Source organism: Colius striatus, chromosome 8, assembly GCF_028858725.1.
Source record: "Colius striatus isolate bColStr4 chromosome 8, bColStr4.1.hap1, whole genome shotgun sequence".
NCBI classification, from domain to species: domain Eukaryota; kingdom Metazoa; phylum Chordata; class Aves; order Coliiformes; family Coliidae; genus Colius; species Colius striatus.
The window spans coordinates 30544484-30571391 of record NC_084766.1 but is presented as its reverse complement, the minus strand read 5'-3'; the positions used below and the strand labels follow the sequence as shown (position 1 = coordinate 30571391).

The 26908-nt window shown below is 39.3% G+C and overlaps 1 protein-coding gene across 1 annotated transcript; it reads right to left on the bottom strand.

Moving 5' to 3' along the window:
* Window positions 1–1712: 1712 nt before the first annotated feature.
* Window positions 1713–25751, bottom strand: TDRD1 (tudor domain containing 1). Its single transcript, XM_062001218.1, has 24 exons — window positions 25573–25751; window positions 24866–24933; window positions 24523–24670; window positions 23988–24093; window positions 22781–22841; window positions 21161–21265; window positions 20651–20833; window positions 19286–19432; window positions 18230–18401; window positions 16692–16775; window positions 16166–16336; window positions 15060–15167; window positions 13478–13648; window positions 12383–12631; window positions 11065–11187; window positions 9859–9969; window positions 8117–8287; window positions 6884–7129; window positions 6325–6441; window positions 5992–6102; window positions 4703–4870; window positions 4155–4376; window positions 3932–3978; window positions 1713–2705 (listed from the first exon to the last, which is right to left on the bottom strand). Exons 2-24 carry the CDS (start codon window positions 24926–24928, stop codon window positions 2622–2624), a joined length of 3168 nt encoding a protein of 1055 aa, XP_061857202.1. The 5' UTR covers window positions 24929–24933; window positions 25573–25751; the 3' UTR covers window positions 1713–2621.
* Window positions 25752–26908: the final 1157 nt, after the last annotated feature.

The window sequence follows — 26908 nt, the reverse complement described above, 5'->3', positions numbered from 1 at the left end:
TTATGTTTAAATGGAACTTTTTGTGCTCCAACTTCTTTCCCTCACCCCTTGTCCTGTCACTGGATACACCAGAAAAAAGTGATGCCCCAACCTCCTGCAACCCACCAGTGTTACCACTGTCCTTTTAGCCGAACTACGTAAATTTAAGAGATCAGATTACTCATCTAAATCAATCCTTAGCTGTTACCTTGAATTTCTGGTTAGAGGGTGATCAGTTCTCAGGCAGTTACAGTAACCTGACTGGAGCTAGCAAACAGTCAGGCAGAGCTGGGCATGTGGCACACCCCACAGGGAAGCCCTCCCTGACCTAGCCCAAGTGCGGGCTGTAGTGTAGGCAGAAGGAACAACTGACCACGGTGACTATGCAAAGCTCTTTTAAGTTAAAATAGTACCTGGAGAAAAGTACAGATATATTTAGGATGGGAGAGGTCAGACCCACTTGCAGTGAGAGTCTGAAAGTAGAGCGCAAGACTTCAAGACAGCATTGATTTCAAAAGCATTATACTGCCTTAACGTGAGGCTGATTAAACCAGCATCTAACCCAGCCAAGTTACTGGTCATTGCACAAGATGAAGAGTATCTTGCATACCTCTTCCCACACAAAACTAACCACAGATCAGTAATTTTGAAATGCTCCCTTGTGTCTGTTTCACAGCATAGTTAGGAATGGAACACACTACCAAGTGCTAAACAACAAATAAATACAACATTGCAGTTGAACACAACAAAGTATATTCTGGTTCCTCCCACAGTGACTCATAAGTGAAAGTGACATTTTAAGGATTAAAAACCCCTGTTGTTATTCTGTGTGATATCATTTTTATTCAACTGATAATACTTCTTTTCCAGAAGTGCTGTATTACTGAGAGTTCACTTTTTTCTTCTCCAGCCAGGACAGACAGGAATTAACAAGTTTTATTTACCAAGAGCATGGATGTTAAACTGTTCCATATAATAACCTTTCTTCAGACATGGAAATTTACTTTGAAATTGAATTCTATACTATTCTATTTTATATGATCTAGCATTTAGACAAATGTAATCCCATAATCAATAGTTTGTCACTTCAAGAACAGAGTTCAATTACAGATTAAGAGTAGCAGAGAAAAGCAAGAGGAAGCCAAGGCTGCACTGAAAAGTCCATGAGGTTTTCACATTTCTCGATTCATCAGTGTTCCCAAAGACTTAATCTGAAATTAAGGAGTGAACTAAGTCTCTGAACTGTTTGAATTCTCTTCTCCTTTCTTTCCACTACCTAGAAGAATCACTGCCAGATACTTGTGTGCTGCACCATACATACATCTCCAAGTGAAACACCAACCACTGCTCTCCAGGAGTTTTCATCCAGGTAGAACAAGCAAAGACTCACTTTTCCTTTCTCTTGCTTATGAAGTGTAGACAAAGTGACTGCTTTTGACTTCTTCAAAGCCACCTTCTGAAATGCAATTGACCAGTTGCTAGGCGATGTGGTATGTGGAGAAGTGAACAAAAGCCATAGGAAGACTAAGCATCAGTTGAGTTGCTTTGCATGCAGGCAAGTCACACTTGTCCCAGGAAGTCAAAAGACACTCAAGACAGCCACAGTCTTGGTTCAGATCTAGGGGCACAAAAAGAACCTCAGACCCAAGTGTAAGAGTCTAATTATTAATTACTGCAAGAACATGAGGCAACAAAAATTAAGGCAGGAAAAAAAAGACACAATTTAAGGGTAATAAAACATGAAATCAAACTAAAATATTTCACTTTCACAACAAGTTTAATCTCAACATCCTTCCAATTTGCACAAAGCCTGAGCTTTAAAATATATACTTCAAGTGGACAAAAAAAGATGACCCTGCAATTTCATAAGCAAGTGTCTCCTGTGCTCTATGAACAGTAATTTGGCATTCCTTAGTAACACCACCACAGGATTAGTCAGAAGTGACAATTAGGTACCAACTGCATTTTGGAGAAATACTGAGAATCTGTTCATAACTTGATTCGGTATTTTAATGATATCCCAGAACGGGACTTGTATGATGTGAATAAACTTTCTGGGACAGAAATCCTGACACGGCTGCTACAGAGAAAACAGCTCTAATATCACTTACTTTAAATCACTATTCAGAGATGAGTATTACACAGTGTAAAGAAAGAACTGCATGCACTGAAGTGTTAACGACTATCTATATGCAGTCCCAGACAAGATTCAGACATTAATGATACAAAACCAAGTTTATGAAGAATAATTTCAGTCTAGCTTCAGACCTGAAATGAAGTTGAAAGAAGACTAATCAAGATAGATTTTCAAGTAAAATAAAGTGTACTCAAGTTGAAGTAAGATTTACGATTACAGTCATTTCAAAATGTAAGTTTACACAGAACAGACTCGTAATGCAGCGGCTGCTCCACAGTTACCCAACATTCAACAGCAAAACAAAAGAGCTTACCAGCACACAGTGGCAAAAAACAAAAACAGAACAGGAATTTTAGCTTCCAGCTTTGAAATCCTTCAATTGCATACTCACATCACAATCTCTGTCTACAGATGAATAGAGGTACTTAAACAGCCAAGTTAAAACAAAGCAACTCTCATTTTTAACCTCAGCAACCTACATACAAACGAAGCGGCACATAAAGATTTAGTGGTCCAACAGTGATTGCATTTCATCTGGATTCCCATACTTGTTTAGAAGGAAGAGTAGGATCTGTTCATGCTTTTTAAGCTGTGGAATAAGCAGAAAGGATTAGAAAGACAAGATTTGGGTTTTTTTTTTTCCCAAATTGCTGATTTCAAGATTAAGGCAGACCCTAAAACTAGAAACTCAGACTCATATTAGTTCAATAAATATAGAGTTCCTTTCTGCTGTAAAATCTTCTAGGGAGAGAAAAAGACAGCAGAACTGTAGCTGACTTTCCCCTGCACCCTCCTCTTTTTGTTTCTTTTTCCTGAAGAATCCTCCTCAAACCAAACTGATGAAACACTCAAATTATGCCCGAGATCAAGATCTTAAATTTGGTTAATCACATGTCTATTTCTTGACATTGTAGGCAGGATGACAGAAAACAGAAAGTTAACAATTTGAAGTAAAAAAGACATTAGCTAGATTAAACTGGAAGATCAGAGAGATATAGCAGGGAAAGGGAAAAGGAGAATAGAGAAATCAGCTACAGTGAAACTATACTGTTCCTCAAGGCCTTTCTGCCACTAAGCTCCTGGTAACTATGCTGGTAAAGAACCAAATGACCTTGGACAGAAATGCTCTTCTCCTGCCTCCAAGACACCATAGTGAGTACTTTTGCTTTTGACCTTGCTGCCTCTGGCTGGAGTGGAGAGGTGGAAGTTTAAACCACCCTTGAAAGGTGTCTTCAAAATTTTTCTCATTCCTCTGATGAAGATCCCCACTTTGAGAAAGGCTGATGCATCTTTTTGGTATACTTTCAATTCCTTCTAGTAAAGTTCTAACTTTTCATAAATAACACATTGATATTCATCTCTGCTGCCCAAAATACACATCTTAAGTATTCTACGTGTGAAGCTGTCTGCCAAGTTGCATCCACACCAAGCACAGCCATATTTACTGGGAAAAATCCAGCTGCCTTTTGTCCAAATGACACAGTTTATGCAAAACACTACAACCACTTAAACACAACAGACAAAAGTAGCTCTCGTGAGCCTTCATATTCTAGAATTTAAAAACCCACCAGGGCAGTATATGTGGCAAAACATAAGACTAAAGAAGCCTGGGTGATGCACATACTACCCTCTCTCAGTTTTAGGGTGCTCTGGTTATTACCATGTGAAAAACAAACTGAGGTCTAAGTGTTGGGATATTCACTTTGTGTATCTTCACTGGTTTGGTTACTTTTTGTCTCTCTACTCCTACTTTCTTCCCACATAGGAAATTCTGGAAATGAAAAAAAAACAAGTATTGCTTGGACTGAATCTTACTTGCACTTTTAATTCTGCACAGCAGCATTTTGTCTTGCTTCCGTTACCTACAAAAACCAAAGCAAGTGAATGAACAAAATACACGTGGATGCTGCTTCCTTAATTTAAGGGGTGATGTGTGGAATTGTTTAAGATTTTTAGAAGGAAGATATCACTTGGGCATCCCATGTGCCCACAATTCTTCAAATTAAGTGATCTGAAGTAATTAAGTGAAAGAATGTACCTTGATGTTCAGTATTTAAGTTTTCAGCACTGCAGGACTTGACCAAACCTTCCATTATCAATTCATCAGCTACACTGAAACTACCATTTTCATACTGTTTCTCCACTGTTACTCTGTTCACATTTCCATCGATCCCTTTCACTGTAATTGTGACATATTTGTGCAATAACATTTTTTTGAACTTGTCAAGTAATAATGGAGACCACTCAGCTCTCTCTATTCCTGAAATGAAAAGTACAATCAAGTTCATTCTATAAAGAATTCCTTTATGGCATGACTTGAATTTTACACATTAATGCCATCACTGTTTCTTAAAATATTATGCTAATTTTTCTTAATACAGCTAGCTTAGAAAATTAACTTAAAACATACTTTCTAAATCAGCTTTCACAGTTATTAATCCGTGTACTATTTCATCAGATCATCATGTTATCAGAATTAAGGAATGAAAAATATGACCAGAAAAGGTACAGATTTGTAATGTTCAAGAAAAGTAGTCAGGGATTTTAGGGGGTGGATTTTTGGGGGATGGGTTTCATTATTTTTACCTGCAAGTGAGCATATAATTGTCAGAAAAGGCAGCTTTAAGTAGGAATCAGTGATTGGCAGCACCCTTGAAAGTGGTACAGTTTCTGTGTTCCCATAGTCAACGTATAGCACTTCCACAACAGACTGAGATGCTTTGAGAACAAGGGCTCTGTACCAACAGCCATCACCTGAAATGATCGGGACAAGAAGAATCACCTGTGAAGCACCATCTTATAAACACAGCTTATCCCAAGAACAAGAATCTGTGTAGTTTTCCAGACTTTTTTTTAATACTCTGGTATATACCAAAAGCCACTTGACAAGAAGCAAGCCCACAGAACAAGGACACAGCTTCAGAACGCTGTATTCATTAGGACATAAAAGTGTTGCTTTCTAAATTTTGCTCAAGTGATATAGATAAGATTTTTACTACAACACCATTTCAGGGATGTCACACTGTATTTCTAGCTCCTTACCTTGGTTTTCCAACACATAGTCCCTCTCTAAACATAAACCAGAATTATGAGAAGAAAAAAACCCATCCTTTTTCCTCAGTTAACCTGAAGAGCCATACATAAACAAACAAACAAACATTCCATCAGTGGAATGTCAAACTCTTTAGTATTTTTCTACTTCAGCTACTCTATTTTCCATGTGCTGTTACCTGATCTAGCATCCAAGTTAATTTTCAGCACACAGCCAGACCCACACACAGTCAACATTTATCACTCAACACTACTGTTTCTAAAAACATTGAGCTAACATTGCCAGCAGAGTAGCCCCTCTTCTGAAAGACTAAGACAATACATTCAATTCCCTCACTGTTAAAAATACTTTTTACTTGAACTATCAGATTGCAAAGCCTGTACAGCTTGTTAGGCTAATAAGACTCAGTAATCAGTTGTCATGGTCAGTGTCACCGTCCCACGCTCACATGAAGCAAGGACAAAAAACACCACTCAGTCACCCACAAGCTAGAAGTGGGTCTGTATAGATACAAGTGCACTATTCCTCTGCCATGAATTTCATGGTCCTGTGAATCAAACACAAACAATTCTGAATTTAAACAGTAAGAAGCTCTCTTTCCTCCTAAAGACCCACGCATTTTGCAGGGCACAAGCTACTCCCTACTTTCTCACCCAGACTGTCAGACAGTTTCTCTGCCTTAAAGATGCAGCCAGGCTATCCTTGTAACAGAAATAAGAGAGTTGTAAGCACTTTAAAGTAGGCACTTTAAAGTTGTAAGCACTTTAAAGTTTGCCTTGTGTTTTATACTGGTCAAGGAAAAAGAACAAGCAAATTGCCTCACCTGAGAACCTGGCACAACAGGCTTCACCCAGTTTGGGTTTGAAGGACTGGTTCTTACAAGATTTACAGTAGCTTTCTAGTTCAATCAACTGGTTATGTAGCTTCTCTTCATCTACAGAACAGAAAAAGAAACTGATAACTAACCACGTTTGGGTAGAATGAAGAGTATACTTAACTTTTAAACTCCCCTGCTCCCACCTTTGGCATTTCTTGTATTTTTCTACTGTCTGAGCTACATTTCCACATGGTTCACTTTGCTACAGGCATTCATATTATTAGCTCTTCCAACAGTGCCTTATTACTGATACAAGGATCAGTGAACACTTTTTCTTACCTACAGTTTGAACTGGTACAGCGTAGAACAAGTCTGGGCTTACAACTTCTGTTACACAGACAAATATAGTTTCACCTACAGCCAATTCAATCATCTTCCAGTGCCCAAGTGAGGTTTCTAATAGAAACAGTAAATAAATGTAGTATACCACCTTTCCTCCAAACACACACATAAGTAACTGTTACAGAATATGTTTGAATTTGAGACACAACTGCATGTCTTCACTTTGAGAAATCTAAACCAAGATAATTGGTTTAGATAATTTAAACACCTCAGAAAAAGAAGTCATTGGAAAAGTTTGAGTTGTAGTGAGTTTGTAATTGTCTACTAGCAAAGATTTAAACAGCATTCAATTAAACAAACAATTTTTATCTTTCTTTTCTTGTTTATATTGCCACCTGCAGGGCAGCTTGGGTTTAACTACAAAACCTGACAATATCATCAAAACTATGCATGTTTATTATAGACATTAACTAGAGCTAAACAGCAAGATCAAGGTTGAAGACCACAGAACTGAAAACTCTCATTCCATCTCCGAGTTAACATTTTATTTCATTACCTTCTTCATCCACAGACTTGTCTGGAAAATTATTTTTATCTTGTAGAACTTCCTTTTCAGCTAGCTTTTCAGAAGTTAATATCTCATTGATCACTTTTGGATGACCTGTGGAATTGTCAATAAGCTCTACACCTGCCCCATTTCTGGAAATGGAAGTTACTCTGGCTTGAAGTTTTATCCCGTTGGTGTACATGTGAAATCTCTCTGTAGCTTCTGGAATCCATTTGCTATTACCAGGCCTCGTACCTAGGAAACAGAGGAACTGTTCAAAACACCTCCATTAAGTGCCTTTCTTCATCACATTTTCCTTTTACACATGACTTTTATTCTTTTTTTAAAGCACAGCTTAGTATTTCAAGACTACTTTTACTACCTTAGGGATACACAAGACACTCTTTCTTCTGACACATCTCCTCAGCACTCTCAAGGTTCATTTTCTACATTTTATGATATTCTAACAAGTTAATTCTTGTGCCTTACCACAACCATCACCATTAAGAGTATTTATGAATCAGTTTAATACAGCCCTTTCATCAAAGGAGCAGAAAAACAAAGTGTCTTAAGAGGAAGAAAAAAGTCAGAAGAGACCTTGATGAAATGTGGTTTTGAGCCTTCTCCTGTTTCCACATTTTTTATTTTTAAATCAAGTTGACTACATTAGAAAGGATAATTCTGTAGAGTTTTGAGTGATTTGGTGTGGAAAAGGAAGAGGCAGAGAAGTGGTAGGAGACTGAGAAACAGCAGTACGGTGCCTAACTCTACAGGAATCAAATGAAACATCCTTATTGAAAACTGAAAGGTCAACTTGCTTCATAAAAAGAGGTGAGCTCCTTTGCCTGCAAAGATTTTGGGAAATAAATGAACTGTACAAAAGCTAATTTAGTCCTAGCAAGGCAGCAACTAAAAGCTAGTGAGCACTACAGATGAAGCAGAACTAAACACGTAAGTAACCTCGACTCAGATCACTTCACAGAACTGTCAGGAGCTCAGGTAAGAGTCACCATCTTTCTGTTAAGTGCCAGTCTGCAGTGTAGTAAGGCTAAAAGAACAGCTCTTAATTTCTGGAAGGCTGGAAGCAACACTGATGTTTACCATAAAACCAAAGAAATAGTAATAGACTCCCAAAACCAAACCAGAGCTCTGTGAAATGTACCCCACCATCATCTCCTTCCCACAAAGTAGCAAGTCTCTAAATGCAACAGCTCTTGTAAGAGAAGTCCTAAGACAATCCACCTGAGAGCCAGCATTTGATTCCTTGAAATGGAAGCTTGAGGAATGAGGGTGAGATCTGCCGGATCTTATCCAGTGGTACTTCTTCAACATTCCCATAGTCCACAAAGTACACTTTAACAGTTCCATCTGAAGTAACATTTCGCACCAAAGCACGGTACCAGTTCCCATCACCTGATTTTAGACGAATTAAAAAGAGAGATAAATGCTTCATTTAGTAAGTTTGCCAGTATTTCATAGAATCACAAAATGGTAGGGGTTGGAAGGGACCTTTAAAGACCATCTAGTCCAACTCCCCTGCAGAAGCAGGTTCACCTAGATCAGGTCACACAGGAACACATCTAGGCAGGTCTTGGAAGACCTCCAGAGGAGGAGCCTCCACACCTTCCCTGGGCAGCCTGTGCCAGGGCTCCCTCACCTCAACAGAGAAACAGTTTTTCCTTAAGAGGAACTTTTTGTGTCCCAGCTTCATCCCATTACCCCTCGCCCAGTCGCTAGATACAAAAAAAAGAGATGTCCCAGCCTCCTAACATCCACCATTTATATACTTGTAAACATTAATGAGATTTCCCCCTTGGTCTTCTCCAGACTAAACAGCCCCAGTTCCCGCAGCCTTTCCTCATATGAAAGATGTTCCAGTCCCCTGATGATCTTGGTGGCCCTGTGCTGGACTCTCTCCAGCAGTTTCCTGTCCCTCTTGAGCTGAGGAGCCCAGAACTGGACACAGGACTCCAGATGAGGCCTCACCAGGGCAGAGTAGAGAGGGAGAAGAACCTCCCTCGACCTGCTGGCCACATTCTTCTTGATGCATCCAAGGATGTCATTGGCCTTCTTGGCCACGAGAGCACGTTGCTGGCTCATGGTTAGTTTAATATCAACCTGGACTCCCAGGTGTCTCTCTGCAGAGCTGCTCACCATCAGGTCAATCTCCAGCCTGTACTGGTGCATGGGGCTGTTCCTCCCAAGGTGCAGGACTCTGCACTTGCCCTTGTTGAACCTCATTAGGCTACTCTCTGCCCAACTCTCAAGCTGGTCGAGATCCCGCTGAATAGCAGCACAGTCTCTGGGGAATCAGCCAGTCCTCCCAGTTTGGTGTCATCAGCCAGCTTGCTGAGGGTACACTCTGTCCCCACATCCATGCTGTTGGTGAAGATGTTAAACAAGACTGGCCCCAGAACCAATCCCTGTGGAACTCCACTGGCCACAGGCCTCCAGCTCGATTCTGTGCCATTGATCACCACCCTCTGGGCTCTGTCATTCAGCCAGCTCTTGATCCATCTCACTGTCCACTCATCCAATCCACACTGCCTGAGCTTTCTGATGAGGATGTTATGGGAGACAGAGTCAAAAGCCCTGCTGGAGTCAAGGTAGATGACACCCACTGCTCTCCCCTCATCTAGCCAGCCAGTTATGCACTCATAGAAGGATATCAGGTTGGTCAAACAGGATTTTCCCTTCATAAATCCATGTTAACTCCCCCTGATAACCATCTTATCCTTCACATGTTTAGTGATAAGATTGAGGATGAGTTGTTCCATCACCTTTCCAGAGATGAAGGTGACGCTGACCAGCCTGTAGTTTCCCAGGTTGTCCTTCCTGCCCTTTTAGAAGACTGGAGTGAGACTTTAGTAAGTAAATAAACCCCATTCTTTGCTGTCCTCTGCCAATACAAATTATCAGCTAATTATTTTTTTTTGCTTTACATTCAGCCTGTAAAAGCAAACATATTTCAGTTTGTTACTTACCAGAGAAAAAAGCACAGTAAGGTTCTCCATTCTTTGGCTTAGAAACATTTGGTGGAGTTTGCTGACAGTATTCAGACAGTGACTTGTTAAGTGAGCTTAGAGCAAGTAACTCTGAAAATCAGAAAGAAATAGAACAAAGGTGCGATCAACAAAAAGAGCTGACTTGACTTAAACAACTTTTACAGTTTATTTATAAAAGATTTGATGGGAAATTTCTGCAAATTTTGTAATATAAAAAGAACTGTCGACAGTGAGAGTTAACTTAGCAGACAGACTTATTAACAGGAAGAAGCAAGATAGCTGATATTTATGGACAAATTAGTTCAGAATGATAGCAAAATGAACAGTAATACTTCTACTAATCCAGCAATCACTCTTCACTAAAATCTGAAGTATATTTTACAGCCAGACAGTACTATGGGAATTAACTACTTCAGCCAGTGCCTGTGACAGATTATGGGATCTCATCCTGCTTGCTTATTTATTAAGTCCCTTAGCCTGGTCTATAACATCACTTTCAGGAAGGAATTTAGTCATGTTTTAAAGGTGATAAGCCACAAAGAATCTATACTGTCTCTATCAAAGTCAAGGAATAAATTTCCCTCACTTTTAAGGTCCACTCTATTTTTGGTTTGAATGCATCTAGCTTCCACTTCCAGCCCCTGAATTTCATCATGTTCTTTTTCTACTAGGTTAAAAAGCCAGTAGCTATCAAAAGTCTTTACACATGCAAACAGAGGAACAGGACTCTTTTTTGAGCTTATCCAAGGGGAGGCCAAGTTGAAAAAGCTACATTTTCTCATTTTCACATTATGTCTTTTGAATCTTTGTAAGGTTTATAAATTAGAACTGGACAGAGTACTAAAGGAGAGCTCCAGCCAATGTCATATGGGCACAGGAAACACATTTCTACTTTGCTATCTTTTGTTTGGATAACCTTTGCCTAGGTTATGGTGGCTTTTTTCACTTTTCTCAACATTCTTAGATTAAGTTTTGTTCAACTATTTACCTTTAACATTTTCAATCTCAGAGTCACTACAAACCATGATCCCATTTTCTTCCCATTCCACTTGGATAAAAAACAGCCTTCAGAGGTAAGCCTTGGAGCTATGAGCTCACTTGAAACAGTAATGCTTACAACTATTGTAAATGACAAGTAGGGAAGCAAAGAAACCAGTAGAAAGAAAAAACAGATTAATAACTTACCATTGTTATTCGCAATGTGACAGTAGAACTCTCCAGGACTGTACAGTGTACACACTATGACATCTACTGTTTGTTTAGCAGTTAATTTATTCCACTTGTAAAATACTTTATTCCTTCTCTCCCCTAGAGAGACCAGATGAGAGAAGTAGAAAAAGGAAGAAAAATTAATTTTTCGATGAAAAAAATGCATATTGAACACTCATTTTTGTCCTTGAATCTCTTCTTATAAATAATACCAGTGGGAGCCTCTTAGCAGAATAAAAGCAAGTAAGAGAAATGTGCCCATTACTTAATGTATTTGATCACTCCTGAGAAGGGCAAGCCATAGATGAACAGGGTAAAATAATCACACAAAGAGGTACAGACTAGGTGGCAATAACATGAGCAAGGGACTCTGAAGATCCTTGGTTCCTGGGAAATAGGGTAGGGGACATAGAACAGGGAAACAGCTGTCACCAAGAGTACTGGAAATCGCCTAAGGGGCATAAAGAACAAAAAGATTAGTAGAAAGACTGGTTGCAGAAATCTGCATTGTCTATTATACAAACAAACAAACCACAAATCAGAACTTTATACAAGTTTCTTTACCCTTCTGAACAAAGATAAAGAATAATCCCATCTTGGCCATGAAGCATCTAGCAAGGAAGATCAAAATTAAGAGATGTTGACATAGTCTTGACAAAAGAGGTTTCCCCCAGTTTTCAGTGGATCGGGAAAGAATATGGTTTTACCAGATGAAAGACAGAAAAAAGGGGCTTAACATGCTTTTCCTATGACAGAGGCTAGGGGTTTTCCCCCTTCTTCTACAAAGAAATCTTACATAACATTTGCAAATCTCAAATTGAAGCTTTGGTCACTAAATGCAAAAAAGGGCAATTTAGTCACAGCCTTGAAGCTCTATAGGTCACTGCAGTCAAAAGCACTTTCAAGGACTAAAGGTATAGGTTTATAGGTAAAACAGAGGACAATGAAGATGAAATACTTGAGCTAAGGGACAAGGGCATAAGAACAAGAAGATACTATCTAGTTATATCCTACTTCAACTTGAAGTTTTAAGAGGTCTACACAGAGTGAAACACTAGTACGGTCTTCCAAAAGTAAGCAATTGCAACTTTGTGATGTCTGCACACATATATGTACACATGCTGACACACAAACACACAATTATGAAGCTGCCATGGCTAAACTTCAGAGCTGTGTAGGGTAGACTTCATGATCCAAACTGGAAAGTTCTTACCAGTTAAGCACTTGTGTTCTTTGTACTCACTCTAGTAGGAGGTTAAATAACATCACTTCAGCAGGACGTGCTCATACTCACCCTTTGCTTGCTTAACGTCACTCGTTGCAGTTGCTGGTAAGGCCGTCCTCAGTTTCTCAGCTGCAATGCCATTCTTTATGAGATAGCTCGATAAATTCATTTCTGGAGTAACTGATGTATCTACAAGCTCCACCACACATTTAACACTTTCTTTACCCACTACTTTTACCATGAACACTTTGTTTTTCACCAGTTGTTTCATAACAGAAGTAGCTTTTGAGGTCCAGAATTCTAATGGTGGCTTTACACCTAAAGTCACACAGAACAGAAAGGTTCTGAGGACAGTCCAAGTCCCAACAACATGTGGAAAAGCACAACAGTGCTGTTTAAAACACTGATTAAGCAGCAGGTATACCAAACAGCTCAACCTGGTTCCTTGTGCTTTAACAAGAGTCCAAACCCAATTATTTGTATTCTGAACTACTGAGTACTTGGATTTAATAAAAACCTGACAAACATCACGTACAACTAGCCTATTACACAAGAAGAGTAAATTCAGATTCAATACTTCCTTAGTATAAAAGTGTAGGAAGTGTCAGTCTTTGAGTCTTGTGAATACAGCCTATAGTTTTGAAGAACACTACCATTTCTCAGACAGTGTAACTGCTGCTATAAGCTTCTTCCTCCTTAAATGTTTACTCTTTATGTTCCTATTTCTAAAATTCAAGTTATAATCTCCCATATACAGACACTATAATATAGTAACAGATTGTTTGTAATAACAGATTGGCAGAAGTTGCCTTCCAAAAGAGATGTATTTTATGACTCTAATCTAGAAACATCTTATCTGATCACTTTTTTGCCTCCGTGTTTTGCTTAAGACCTTTTTTAATCTTGGAACACTCATTATCAGTATCCTAATTTGCCTCAGAAGAGAGATTTTTTTTGTTCACATTCCCTATGTATTAGTTCCATCTCTACATAGAAGGGAAGCATGGTAGACATGCCACAACAATTAGAATTTCTGCTATTAACACCTACTGTTATCTCCATCGTTCCTCGTATTTAAATGTAAGATATCACAGGTGTGATCATTAGGTGACTCCACCACTTATTTTGTTGCCTCTATCCAGTTTGAAACAGATTACTTCATACCTGCCAAGGTACATCTGATGGCTAGAGCTGGCAAATCCCTTAATCTTGGGATCATAGGACGAAGTCTAGTCAGTGGAACAGCTTCCAAATTACCGTAATCTATGTAGACCACCAAAACAACATCTTCAGAAATGTATTCTAGCACAGCAGCACGATACCAAAGGTTGTCTTCTAGAAAGGAAGACACAGATGTTCATTGTACTTTCTTTTAATTTCTGGAAATAGAATGGTTATTTGCTGGCAGAACAATATAAAAATCCAACAGCAATCTCAACATAAAAGAGCAGCATTACAGTTCACACAAACCTTCACAAAACCCTTATGGATGCAACATCTACCACCATCACCCCTCATGCAAACTTATTCTTTCCACAAAGACACCCTCCACACAGAAATACATACTCCAACAAAGAACTGACTACATGGTGTGGATGTAGCGCTTAAGTCCAATACGTTCCAACAAGTGCAAATAGTGTCTCAGCTAACCACAATGATGTGCAATTTAAAGGCCACATCCCAGATAAGTATTTTAACTCAACTGAAATATTTGAGAAATAGAAATACAAGGCTTACTCAAGTTTAGCAAGACTGAGGTGCCAAACTGACAGCTTTCCCTAGCCAAGCACTCAAAAACAGTGCCCATCCAAATGCCAAAACAGCTTAGTGGCAGCAGTAGCTTTTTCAGAATGTGCAGAGAAGCATTTATTTTAGCTCATCTGTTCAGTTACACAGATAAATTATTCAAAGAAGCAAAAGTGCAGGAAATGGAAGGAAATAAACAATCAGGAATGTTTATATCAGTCACATAAAAAAGTTATAGCAGCCACATTTCTGACCAGAAAAAAAAAAGGCTTAAGAACAGCATGTGTGTTTGTTGTTCTTTTATTTACTCTTGTTCAAAGCTGGATGAACAGGATAATGATCTGCGAGAAAGAGATTCACCTTCATCCTGCTGCACTTAAGCACACAGGACTTCGGATTCTAATAAATAAAAAGTATTCCTTTCATCTGAACTTAACAATTCTCATCAGAGAACACTGCTTTATGCAGAACATTGGCTGGTGTTTAGGCAAGACTCAATTTTGTCATGAGGCCTGCAGAAATCTGACATCAGTGGTAACCATCAGAGGAAGCTAAATTATGAATACATAATTCAAGACTACCAGCTCTTGTCTACATAACATTGAGAAGTTTATCAGAGCAGCATCATTACACATAGTCCCATTTCTTCTTTTGCTTTTCCAGTGTCTAAAATTTCAAGTGTCCAGTTATTTCTAGGTATCAGAAACAGTGCTCATCAACAAATAAAAACTCTAATTTCTTCATGGTCTCGTAAGAAGTTCCTTTATACAGAACTAATCCAGTGTTAGAAGTCTGCTCAATGAAGGGACCATTTTGTGGCCCACATTTTTTTGAAATAGTATTTTATCCAGGTCATCATTTTCTAGTTTTAAATTCACCACCAAATTCTACCCATGAAAACAGATACAATGAACTCCATATGAAGTATTTCTAAATGTGGGGGTTTTGTAATAAATTAAAGTGACAGAAATTAAAAGCCATATTTTCACTCCACTCTTACCTTTGAAATGAGCACAGCACATATCTCCAACAGCAGGACGGAAATCTACACTACTGGGAAATTTGTCACATTGTTCATTAAGTGACACTTGAAGATCAGCGAGTGGACCTGATGTTAAAACACATGTTTTGGAACATGCACTGCCTTCTAATTATTACAGAAGTACACAGACCTTAAGTTCAAAGTCTGGAAGAATAATGGTATAATAGAAATTATTTCACATGATGTTTAACTTAACAGCAAAACAGCAATGAGACCAGAACCAGTTAGTAAGATCGAAGTGAGTTCCTCACACAAGTCTGAGGAAACACAGTGCTAAAGAGGACACATTTATGCTATGAGTCTACTCAGAATTCAAAGGCTGCACAAGTGGACAGATGAGAATCCACCACAGAAGATACACAACATCACATCAAGCTACAAAAGCCCTTTTAGCTGGAGGTGGAGAAGCAGCTGGTTCAGACACACCCTACAAACTCAGTCTGCTGTTCTCCCCCAGACATCTACACATGGGCGCTGTGGGAGATGCACCAGAAATCCCTGCAGCTTAGCACTCTGGCTTGCCATACTGTTACTTACAGTCTTCACTGGATCAGAAGACACCAAAGTGGGGTTTGGGCACTGTTACCTGGCCCTCTTATTCTCTCCCCATGCTACGTACCGAATAAGTTTGGTACACACACACAATGTGTAAGGAAATGCTTTTCACCAGTGGCAAGCAACAAGGCATTAATATAATAAATAGGAATAAGCTAAGTAATTAGAAACTCACATATTTCTGGAACAAGCAAGAGAACTTATTTAACATTAAATATTTGTGATGCAAATTGACTTCAGATTGCCAACATCCACACCACACCCAAATCAGACTGCCCATAAATAATCAGCTTATAGGTTAGTAAGTGATATTAACATCTAACGCTGTCAAAAGTATCCTCTACACCACCATGTCTCTTAACTGACCAAAGTACAGCCTAAAAATACAGGGAATCACCATTTCAGCTCAAACTAGAAGACCAGCAACATCTCCCTCCAGTCATGCTCTACTAAATTGACACATGCACCATACTAGGGATCGTGCACCCCACTTTCAATGCATCACTCACAGCTACTGCACAACTGCTGACAGAAGAAGTCATTTGGGTTTTGGATGAAGGAAACCACTCCAGAAAATGCTTCTCCAACACATACAGAGACACACTCTGCAACTGAGTCAGCACGTATTTCTTCATCTTCAGGTATTTTTTCTTTACTTCTCTCAGAATAGTTTTCTGACACTGTACATTAAGAGATAAAAAGAGGTTGCTGATGAAAAGGCAGATTACATTGAAAAAATCAAATGCACCGAGGCAGTTTATTCTTTTTGCTGACTCTCTGGACTTTGAAAACTTCTGTCATATTAAATTAATGCTCACATAATCATCAATAAATATGTACTTTACACAACTAAAAAGCATTTGTGCATTGCAGGGAATGGAAGGAAGCTCCATTAGCCAATGTTTTTAAGTAGGAGGTGACACTAGTGAACAGATAGAATATTTACTATATTCAGAACATCATGCAACACAGGAGGACCTAAAGTTTCCAAGGTTTTTTCTGTTTCTTACCAAGAAGTTTGATTTGTTTGCTTACCTTTTGGAGAGCCTACTGCTTTGTCATTACTTCCTGGAGTTATATCACGCCTCATTTCTAAAGGTACTTTATTCAGGCAGTCTCCTGAAATACAGATGTAAGAAACAAAGTTGTTGACCATTTAAGATAGTCATAATTTAGTTTCATTTCAAAACCACCTTTGGAGCTTGACCTTTATCCCTATCACAAGGTGAGTATGCTCTCCTCATTTGTTGAACACTTATATGCTTAGAATGCAAAGTAAAAGTAGTTTAAACCACTTGAGTTTTCTGAAGACCTTCCCAGCTCCAAGACTGTTTGACTAAATTAAATGAGCAAAGCAGTAACAATCAACATTTACCTGTAGTCACTAGACTGATTACAGCTTTTCAGACATGAGAGTTTGTATAACTTACTTCTATATTCACAACACTGAGTATGCAATGAGTTAACCAAGATTTACAAAGACATGTGGAGTTTCTTAGCTATTACATAGTCCATTTCTGATGCATGAAACAGCATTCCAAGCTTTCAAGAGAATTATTTTCAACTTAAAACCTGAATGCAGTTGATTAAGGTGTTTGTAAAATCACAGAATAGGTGCATGACAAATTTTATGGGTGCAGTGATTTTTTTTGTAGTCTTCTCTCCAAGAGGCTGGGAAGTTATACTGCTTTGCCATTAGCATGCTGTGAAGCAACCCAACTGTGAAATATACCCTGAATCCGTTGAATTTACACATCACTAAAACAAATCAGCATTTTATAGACTGCAAGGACTATGACCTAGAGATGAGCTTCCAAGCACACTGGGAATTTTAGCAAGCCAAGAAGATCAACCATCATTTATTTCAAAATAGAAATAATAATCACAACAAATAGTGACAAGGGGCATGCATTCTGTGCATCGATCTGGCTCCACCATCAAAGCCACCTCCTCAGCTCAACTGAAAACCTTTGAGACTGCTCACATCCTCTGCTTGTCTCTATCCCTGAGGCTTGTTAAATCAGCAACGTAAACACACTTAAGAATTCTCCAACCAGATACAACAATATCCAGTGGTTACATTGTCTTTGGGATATTTTTTTAGTGAGGATGTATGAACTGTAAGAAAAGCTGGTAAAATCTTTAATGAAACCAAAAGCTGATATTATAATTTTAAGAGAGTTTAAAGTGCATGAGATAAGGGACAACATAGTCTCAAATCTGCATGCAACTATTAAAACAGAAAAGTAAACAAGACAGTCCAAAAAATGATGACTTTATTACAATTACACTGGAAAAGTAATTGTAGTAAGATTTAAAGTTATTAAATTTAACAAGATATTTCAGGTATAGACATTTTAAAGTCATCTCTAATGGAAAGCTGATATAAAATACATTTTAAAAAAATAGTTTAAAAAAAACAAATCAAGGGGAAAGTTGTGAGAATGACAAGAGGAAGGAGAGCAAAAGCAAAACCTCTTCTAGAGGCAGGGGTAAGAGGAGGGAAAGTCAATATGAAAGACTCATCAACTTTGTTGTGGTTTTTTTCCCCTCCCACACCAACAAATACTTACCAAAACCTGGAAGAATAACATCTACAGCAAAACTCAACATCATTTCCTCCTGTAATATTTCAACAACAGTGACTGAGCATTGCTTTCCCACCATTTGGGACAAAAAGCTGGCGATGCCTTCATTCCATCCTTTTCTTTTTCCACAACAATTAGCAAAGGAACATTTAATGACCTGGAAAGAATCATAGAACAAGAAGGGATAGAAGCCTGTAGAAAAAATGACTACACAATTAAAGGCCTCAGAAATATCATATTGCATACAGAACTTAAAGCTGCTGTTGGAATTTGAAGAGCTATCAATTCAACTAGCTTCTTCAAACTGTAAACTACATTTCCTGTGATTCTCCCACTATTAACGCTGTTTTGTCAGGCATGGCTGCATCACACACGTGACCACAGGTGCATGTCCTAACAAGTTCCCTGCAGACACTGAAGGCTTTAAGCAAAGATGCAAACAGCTCTCAGAATCTTTTATGGACCCAGCAGAAAGTCATCGCAGCAAAGACCTTTCCAGTAGCAGCTTGTCACAGTTATCACCCAGTTGAAAAGGCAGCTTCTCCATTTTTCTTGGTGCATAGTTCAATGTCCTAATTTAATTCACAGATTAAAGCTAGACCACCTATTTATTTTGTAATTGAAGACATTCACATTGTATGGCAATGAACTCAGATGAACAGCTGTCTTTACTCCAGTTTGCTCAAACTGCAAGTCATTTCTCATGAGTCCAGATTAGGATAAGCAGGCAGAATGTTTTCCCTGCTTTCCTTTAGGCCTGTGTGTCCCCTAAACTCTAATTGCTCTGCAGGGCTTTTTAGCAGCTCAGAACCCAAGAAATCTAGGACCAGGAAACAAAAAAAAACAACGAGGCAGTCTTCCCTACTCCTATGGAATAGCTAGGAAACATTTCAGAAGGTGAATTTTGTGTAGTACAGGTTTTCTGCATCACTTTCACTGAAAAATGCTGTGATATTGACTTACATTGAGACACAAGATACATTCATCCCAGAGCTACTCATTTAAAAATACTTTGGCTACCAACGGGAAAACTGAACTCACACATGGAGGAAGCAACAGTTCAGTGTCTTTGTGCAGAGCTCTGAGACAGGAGAGTGGAACACTTTCTTCATTTCCATAATCTATAAAGAATACTTGTGCTTTCTTCTGAAACGTATCCACATCTTTTACCAGTGCTCTGCTCCAGGTCTGTGTAGGAATAAATGATAAGCTTAGTAAAGACACAACATACTCTGCTTTACTTCTTTATAGAATCAATTGTTTGGGTTGGAAGGGACTTTATAGATCATCTTGTTTCACTCTCCCTGCTATGGGCAAGGACACCTTCACAAGATCAGGTTGCTTAAAGCCTCGACCAACCTGGTTTTGAACACTTCCAGTGATGAGGCATCCAAAACCTCTCTAGGCAATCTATGCCAGTGCTTTAACACTCTCACTGTGAAGAGCTTCTTCCTAAAATCTAATCTAAATCTACTCTCTTTCAGTTTAAAGCTATTACCCCTTGTCCTGCATGCTCTTGTCAGATGTCCCTCTCCAGCTTTCCTGTAGTCCCCTTTAGGTACTGGAAGACAGCTATAAGGTCTCCCCCAGAGCCTTTTTTTCTGGTTGAACACTCCCCAAGTCTGTCAGCCTGTCTTCAGTCCTCTGGTCATCTTTGTGGTCCTTCTCTGGACTTGCTCCAACAGCTCCATGGCCACCTTACATTGCACTTGCCCTCGAACTTCATGAGGTTCACATGTGCCCACCTCTCAAGCCTGTCAAGGTCCCTCTGGATGGCACCCCTTGCCTCCACCATGTCAGTCACACCACACAGCTAGGTGGTGTTGGCAGATGTGCTGAGGGTGCATGGAATCCCATGTGGCTGACAAAGACATTAAATAGCACTAGTCTTAATACCAACCCCTGAGGAACACCCACTCTTCACAGATTTCTTTATCAACCAAGGCACTGATCAACTCTGAAGTGACCAAAATTAACACAACTCACTGTAGCATTAACTGCTGTGAAGATAACATTCTTCTACTATGGATATTGGCTACAGGATGGTAAATCAAGACTCTGCTAACAATGGAGGAAAAGAAGGAGAAGAAATACAAAAAGGAGGTTGAAAGGAAAACAGGAACTACATGTGGCTATAAAAAACACAACCAGAAAAGTCAGGTGAGAAATGAAGAAAGAATAACTTTCTTAAATAAGCAGAGCCATATTCCAAACTGTTCTAACTACAGCAGTATAGATTTGCTAGGAACACTACAGCCTTCAAGCAACAGTAAGACAAACAGCATCTGTAGAACTTACATACATATAGAAGTAAACGTCTTGGGGGAGGGGCAGTAATCCCCAGTACCTTAAATTTGAATTCCAGATGTTATAAAGCTACTTATTTTATGGACAATCAGATATTACCTGATCCAAAGAACACCTTGCAACGCAGACTTCTCCTTTGATAGCAATGTACTTCTTTTGAATAATTGTGTTACCATAACAGTTTTGCAGTTTCACAGAAAGATTACTGATCTGGTCTAAAACTTCTGGACGATTCATTTGTAGATAAAATTCACTCAGACTCTTGAACTCTGCTATTGTACCCTAAAGAGAAAAGTTATAGTAGATCATAATTATGCAAGAACGAGGTACAGGATTATTCAGGACCAGTGCTCTTTTCAAGGAATGCATTTCACTTGATTTTGTTATCTTGTTTTGAATCTATCAGTAATTAACTGCAAGGCACAAAACCAGTGATGTCCACCTTCACAGAAATAATCTCCCCCAGCCCTGCTTGCATTTACTCATTTTAATAAAAATCAAGGAACTTTACATGTGAGCAAAATGAGACAAAGAGCTGACACAACACACAGCTGTATCTATTTAATAAAGCTTCCAATTAAATATTGGATTCTTCTACAACAAAAGTACCTGTACTTCCATAGCTTTTTTGATCCCTAGAGTCTGGAGATCTGAAATCATTACTTTCTCGATGTGCTCTTCTGTCTTGAGAGAATCCACAGAAGTTGAATTATCCTATTTAAAACATCTACAGGTTATGTTTAAGTCAGATTTTTTTCTCCTGTAGCTCTTTGTAGTAACAAACAAAACAAGGACTTATCATCATTTCAAGAAACATGGAAAAAAGTGCTTTTGTTGACTTTCAATAAGAAGTCTTACAGACTTTGCATTATTCTTGAAAATAACTTAAAACATTATTACAGAGCTATGCTGAACAGGCATACACAACTCAAATATATTTCCTACTTATGATGCTCCCATAAATAAGAACTGAATTCTACTTGCTTCCTTGTAGCCTTAATGCCACAGTGTAGATTACAGTCACGGCTTTAGCTCCTGGCATCCATTTTTAAACAAAGTCTAAACATTTACTGTAACCTGCCCAACACATACCATTTGTGTCTGTCACATGCTAAAAAACACTAGAAAGATAACCTCACTAGCACCCTCTGGGGAAAAACACTTTTACATTTGGACTAACATACCACAGCTAACACATGATGACTGAGATTACTGTTGCAACTGGCAAATTAATTATTCACTTGCAACAAAAATCCTTCTAGAAGATTTTCCATAAAAAACACGTCTCATGGTATAATAGCAAAATTCATTAAATATTGTTCCATATGCAATAAAAGCTCTCTTACTTTCATAGAACTGACTTGAGTTTCAGAAGATGAAGCAAGGAAAAAGAAACTCTTCTGTTACTTCAAAATAAATTAGCTACAAATTGTTTATTCATATTGCACATCCTCTCAATATAAAGATCCCTCTCTCCCAGTTGACCAGTCTTATTAGAACAGTCACAAGTACCCACACTGCAGAAACTTATCAGGATGCACTAACAGAAGTTTCATGACCCAAAATTAAACCTTCGTTCTAAATTCCTTCAAAAAGTTAAACAGATGAATGAGCTGCTTCAAAGAAGTGCATGATGGAGTTTACTTGTACACTGCAAACATGAGGCTAGCTGGAGGCAAGTACATTTACTAGCTTTCCTAAGTATCATCCCAAGAAGCCACCAAGACAGTAAAATGATCTCCTGCACAAGACAAAGTGTTTGGCTGGACATAAGATCAAGAGAGTTTCCAAAACATTACAAAGCAGAGCCATGTCATGTTTAATTCCTGCCACGGCAAAGAAACAAAAGCTTATCTACATGTTACTATCCAATACCACATCAAATATATTTCTCAGAAAATTTACAGCACTCCAACCATCAGTTTGTGATCTACACAGAAAACAAAACACCAGAATCTATTTCCTCCCTAAAATATTTCTCTAGCAACATCATAAACACCTTGATTTTTCATTTTTAAAAGTGTTTCTCCAAACAAAACCCCAAGCTTTCTGATAGTTTTGCTAAGGGCTCTAGAAGTAACACGGTTTTGAATGCTTCTCCAGTAACTTTTTATTTGAAGGTCAGATCTCTAAAAGCAGAAGATTATAATCTTTGGAACCTGCACCTTTCCTGGACAGTTTAAGCCACAATAGTTCCATTCATGATATAACGAAACTTGTATTCCATACCTTAAGACAAACTTCCTTCTTGGTTTTAGCAGGTGACTTGCCTCCATTGTTATTACTTACACTGTAATCAAAGAAAAAGACGTTAACTTTGAAGAATCAAAGACAGACACTTACAAAGACAATAAAAAACCCAACCCGAAGATGTGGGTTTTGTCAACCCTTCTTCTTCTTCCGACAAAATGCAGAAAGGAAATGTTACTTCCCTGTCATGCAACATCTGGTGTGTTTCTCCTGATGCCATCAACAATTAAAAAAAAAATTGCTTAAAATGGAGAAGAAAGAAGACATCTTACACTGTTGATGGAGAGCTCTGCTAACACTATGCCCAAGCCAACCCTGAGAACCATAAAATTGACCCCCCCCCAAACATTACTATTTCAGTTGAATATGTAAGTAATATCCAGATAACATATATGCCAGATTGTCCCCATGTCCCCCTTACTCAGTCACTGTAACAAAACTTTAGACAAAAAAGTCTCTTGCAAGCTTTGATTGTAGACACCTGGCTGCAGATTCACTGAACTGCAGTCATTCCTCCTTGCTAGAGACTAAGGGTCTAAATGTTCAGAACACTCTCAAACCATTCCAAAGCCAGTCAATTTGTATTGTGCCATAACCTAATGGTGCTTTAATTGAAACAGATTAGGGAGAGATCTCTCAAGCACCTAAACTGGCATGTCAAAAAGCAGTAAGAAGCAGCTAGAGGATGGGCTGGCTGAGATTATTTCCAATCACAGCTGTGCTCATGAATGATAAAATATTCATGAAATTCATGGAGGCTAAATTTAGATTCAAAGGGTCTCTCTTCAGTGTCCCTTGCAATCCATTGACCATGCCACTGCTCAAAGGCACAGTCTCATTTCTCCTCCCTTCCCTACATCGTCAACAGCAATAACAAAATGTGACAAGTTGATATTCTTACTGCATGCTCACACAGTTCTAATGCAAGCAAAAAAATACTGCTTTTGCTTTAGCCCATGCTACAGAACACCTTAAGAATTCCAACAAGATGAAAGATCTGTAAAGATCTCAGCTTGTAAAGCAGTATAGTTGACTTTACTAACAAGTATGGCATCAGATAGTACTAGCCTAAGAATAAGCAACATATTTTAATATAAAAGTGCCTTTGCATGGTCATTTAAGTTGTACTGGGAGGGACACTGTCCTCTCTGTGAAAACGATCTGGCAAATCTTTCAACAAACTTGCCTCTGCTTAATTGGCACACACACAACTCTATGTGCTCTCCAATCTTTTGTCCGACAATCTTCAGAACAATAGGTTATTTGGTTGCACTGTGAACATCTGAGGGATCCTAGGGGGAAAAAAAAAAGTCAGAGAGAAACATCTGTATCAGAGGAGACAATAGCTGTTATGATACAGACTCCACATATTATTTAAGAACTGCTTTAAAAGACAGTTCCACTACACTTCTAATCATATACAAAGAGGTACTTCTATTCACATACAGCCATTGAACATTACTGGCTCAGATGTCCCAGATTTCTTTTATATTTAAGAAGGAAAAAAAAAAGCCTAAAACATTTTTGATTCAAGAGATGCTCTCTTTTATCAGTTCCATAACTCCAACTATGCTCTGAATGTTCACTACATTTGTATCCGAGAAACCAAGACGCACCTTCATTTTCAGACATTTCTAACCAAACCTTCTGATCTGGTTTCACTGATAATTATACTATGAATGACAGACTATAGGACAACAGGCCTTACACAGACTACTTACCAAACAGGCCACAGTGATGGCAAGTCCTCATTTCAGGGGGTGGTGTTAATGACCTGAAGAGACTCTCAACATAGCCAATAGAGAAAATATTTTCACAGGAACTTTGCAGTTTCTTTGGCTTCTCATGAATCAAATCAGAATGCAACACCTACAGAGGAAAAACCTTAACTGTTTCTTACTAGAAAAAAAAAGCTATTAGGGTAGAAATACTCTAATATAACAAAATCTGACAACAAAAAGAGGCAATATTTCAATGTTCTAGAAGGAGCAATATATACTCATAATTTCTGCCATCTAAAAATGCTCAGAATATTTGGGGAAATTATGAAGTACAATAACTCACAGTGTTTCCTTTATTAGCTGCAGCTGTCACCAGTGAGTTCCTTCTCCCACTCATTCCATCCATGGAAACTGCTAGAAACAGAAGCATTTATAAAGGGATCCAATTAACATGCCTTTGTTATGGAGTATTTGCAGGAAGACATAAGGCTTTTATCTACTCCTACTATGCATGTTTGAGCAACAGGAGACGCTAGAAGCCAGGTGGGCTTCGTCACCAGTGTAAGGTTTGTGTTTGTGCTCTGTACTGTTTGCTTTCCAGGATCAGCTTGTAGTGAATCCAGGGAGAAAAGCAGTTGACTCCTCCTGAGCAACTTAACTCTCCCTTCTCTGGAAGAGACTAGATAAACTGCCCCTCTGCTGATCCGTAAGCTGTACTCCTCTGTTCCTCCAGGCAAAAGCCTAAAGCCCAGGGACAACTTGTTTCTGAGCAAGCGGAGTCAATACCTGAGACAAAACTGCTGCCCCAGGCTCTACCAAAACGAACTTCCAGCACCTCCCTCCAAATGCTAACACACAATATAATTACTCGAAGTATACACATGCTCTCTTACTACATTATATAGGAGAAAGCAAAATGAACCTAAAAACAAAGCAGAGCAGTTTGTTGATTGACTGCAATCAACTAAACCAGAAATGAGCTTTCATAACCACAACTGAGTAGTATTCGTACATGTTATTTTAACTACCTTACAATAAAGTTAAACATACCCACGCCAGAGCCTCCAGCGGGGACTGCAGAGCCTCCCCGAGCCCCTTTTCTCCTTCCGAGCAGCGTTTACTCCGAGGCGGCCTCGCCCCTCAGCAGCCTATAGACCTGCGCCACAGCTGGGGGCCGGCGCGGCCTCTCACCTCAGGGTCCATATCGGCTGGCGAGGAAGCGCTGGCCCTTGAAGGGGAGGGATGGTTCCCGCCGGCTCCTCGGGCGTACAGCCCCACCGCCACACCGGGCCCGCCCAGCGGCGACTGCGGTGGCCGCTAGCCGGGCCGGGCCAGGCCGGGGATACTTGCTGCCTGGCCCGTCGCACACGGCGCAGGTCGTTGGCTGCCGCGGCTCCGCTCTGCCACCATCTTTGTCTGAGAGAACTACTCCGAGGAATCCTGGCATGGTACGCTTTAGAGTGACACCGGTAAGGCTACCTGTGTTGTTAAACGGCTGGTAGAGGGGCTGAGGAGACCCCCAGCCTCGGGCAGCGGTGGGGGGCAGGCCCCCTTAGCAGGAGCGAGGGCACCTCCTCACCAGTGCCTCTCTGTGCTTGGCAGCTGAGGTTGTGTGGTTTTGACTTGAACTTTGGCATGATTGTCTGGTCCCTGGTGAAAAACACGTTAGTCATAAATGGTATTACACCTGTCATGTTAGTCAAAAGCAGTACTGGTTTGTCATTTTATTCACAGCAAAATTTGGTGAGAGACAGCGAAGCATCCATGGTTGCACTGTGGACCCCATACAGCCCTTGGGGGTCCATGTACCACGCTGCTCTTACTGAGGCAAAAAGGTAACAGGATAAGTAAGGGTTATGAGATAGTAGCTACAGAGAGCAATGAGGATCAGTGTCCTTAGCTCATAACTTCACAAAATGTCTACGGATTAAACTCAGAATTCTGACTGTGCCTGAGCAGCCTTTGTCTTCTCCTGACTTGGCTTGTTAGGCATATCCACATCTGGGGTTAAAGGCTCATAGTTCAGCAGCAGGGAAGGTGTATAGCTGCTTTCTGTCATTTCTCCAGTAACATGGAAAATTTTCTTAGGACACATCAGACAATGTTGTTTCATACAAATTCAGGAGATGGCTGTAAGATCAGTACAAGAATGATGATGTTTCATGACTGAAATTGGTAAATTTTCACTATAAAATATTTTAACTTTCCCCTGTAGCCTAGAAAATAACTCACTTCATCTCCCATTTCCAACCTATTCTCTTTCCCCCTTTTCTTGTTTCCCATTCTCACGTGCCTGCCTACATGAGAAAACATGCTTCATCCTCAACACTTCTGCAGTTATTCAGGTATTCTCAATGCTATACAGTTAAAATTTCAGCAAAAATAA

Bases quoted from the DNA above. Each gene is read 5' to 3' on its own strand.
- TDRD1 (XM_062001218.1), bottom strand. From the start codon at position 24,928: ATGGATGGAATGAGTGGGAGAAGGAACTCACTGGTGACAGCTGCAGCT. The intron at 13,649-15,059 runs GTAAGAGTGGAG...CTTCCTTTCTAG, and splicing joins GTGCTGTGCTCATTTCAAAG to AAGACAACCTTTGGTATCGT. The intron at 6,442-6,883 runs GTAATGAAATAA...TGTTTCTATTAG, and splicing joins CAAGTCTGTGGATGAAGAAG to AAACCTCACTTGGGCACTGG.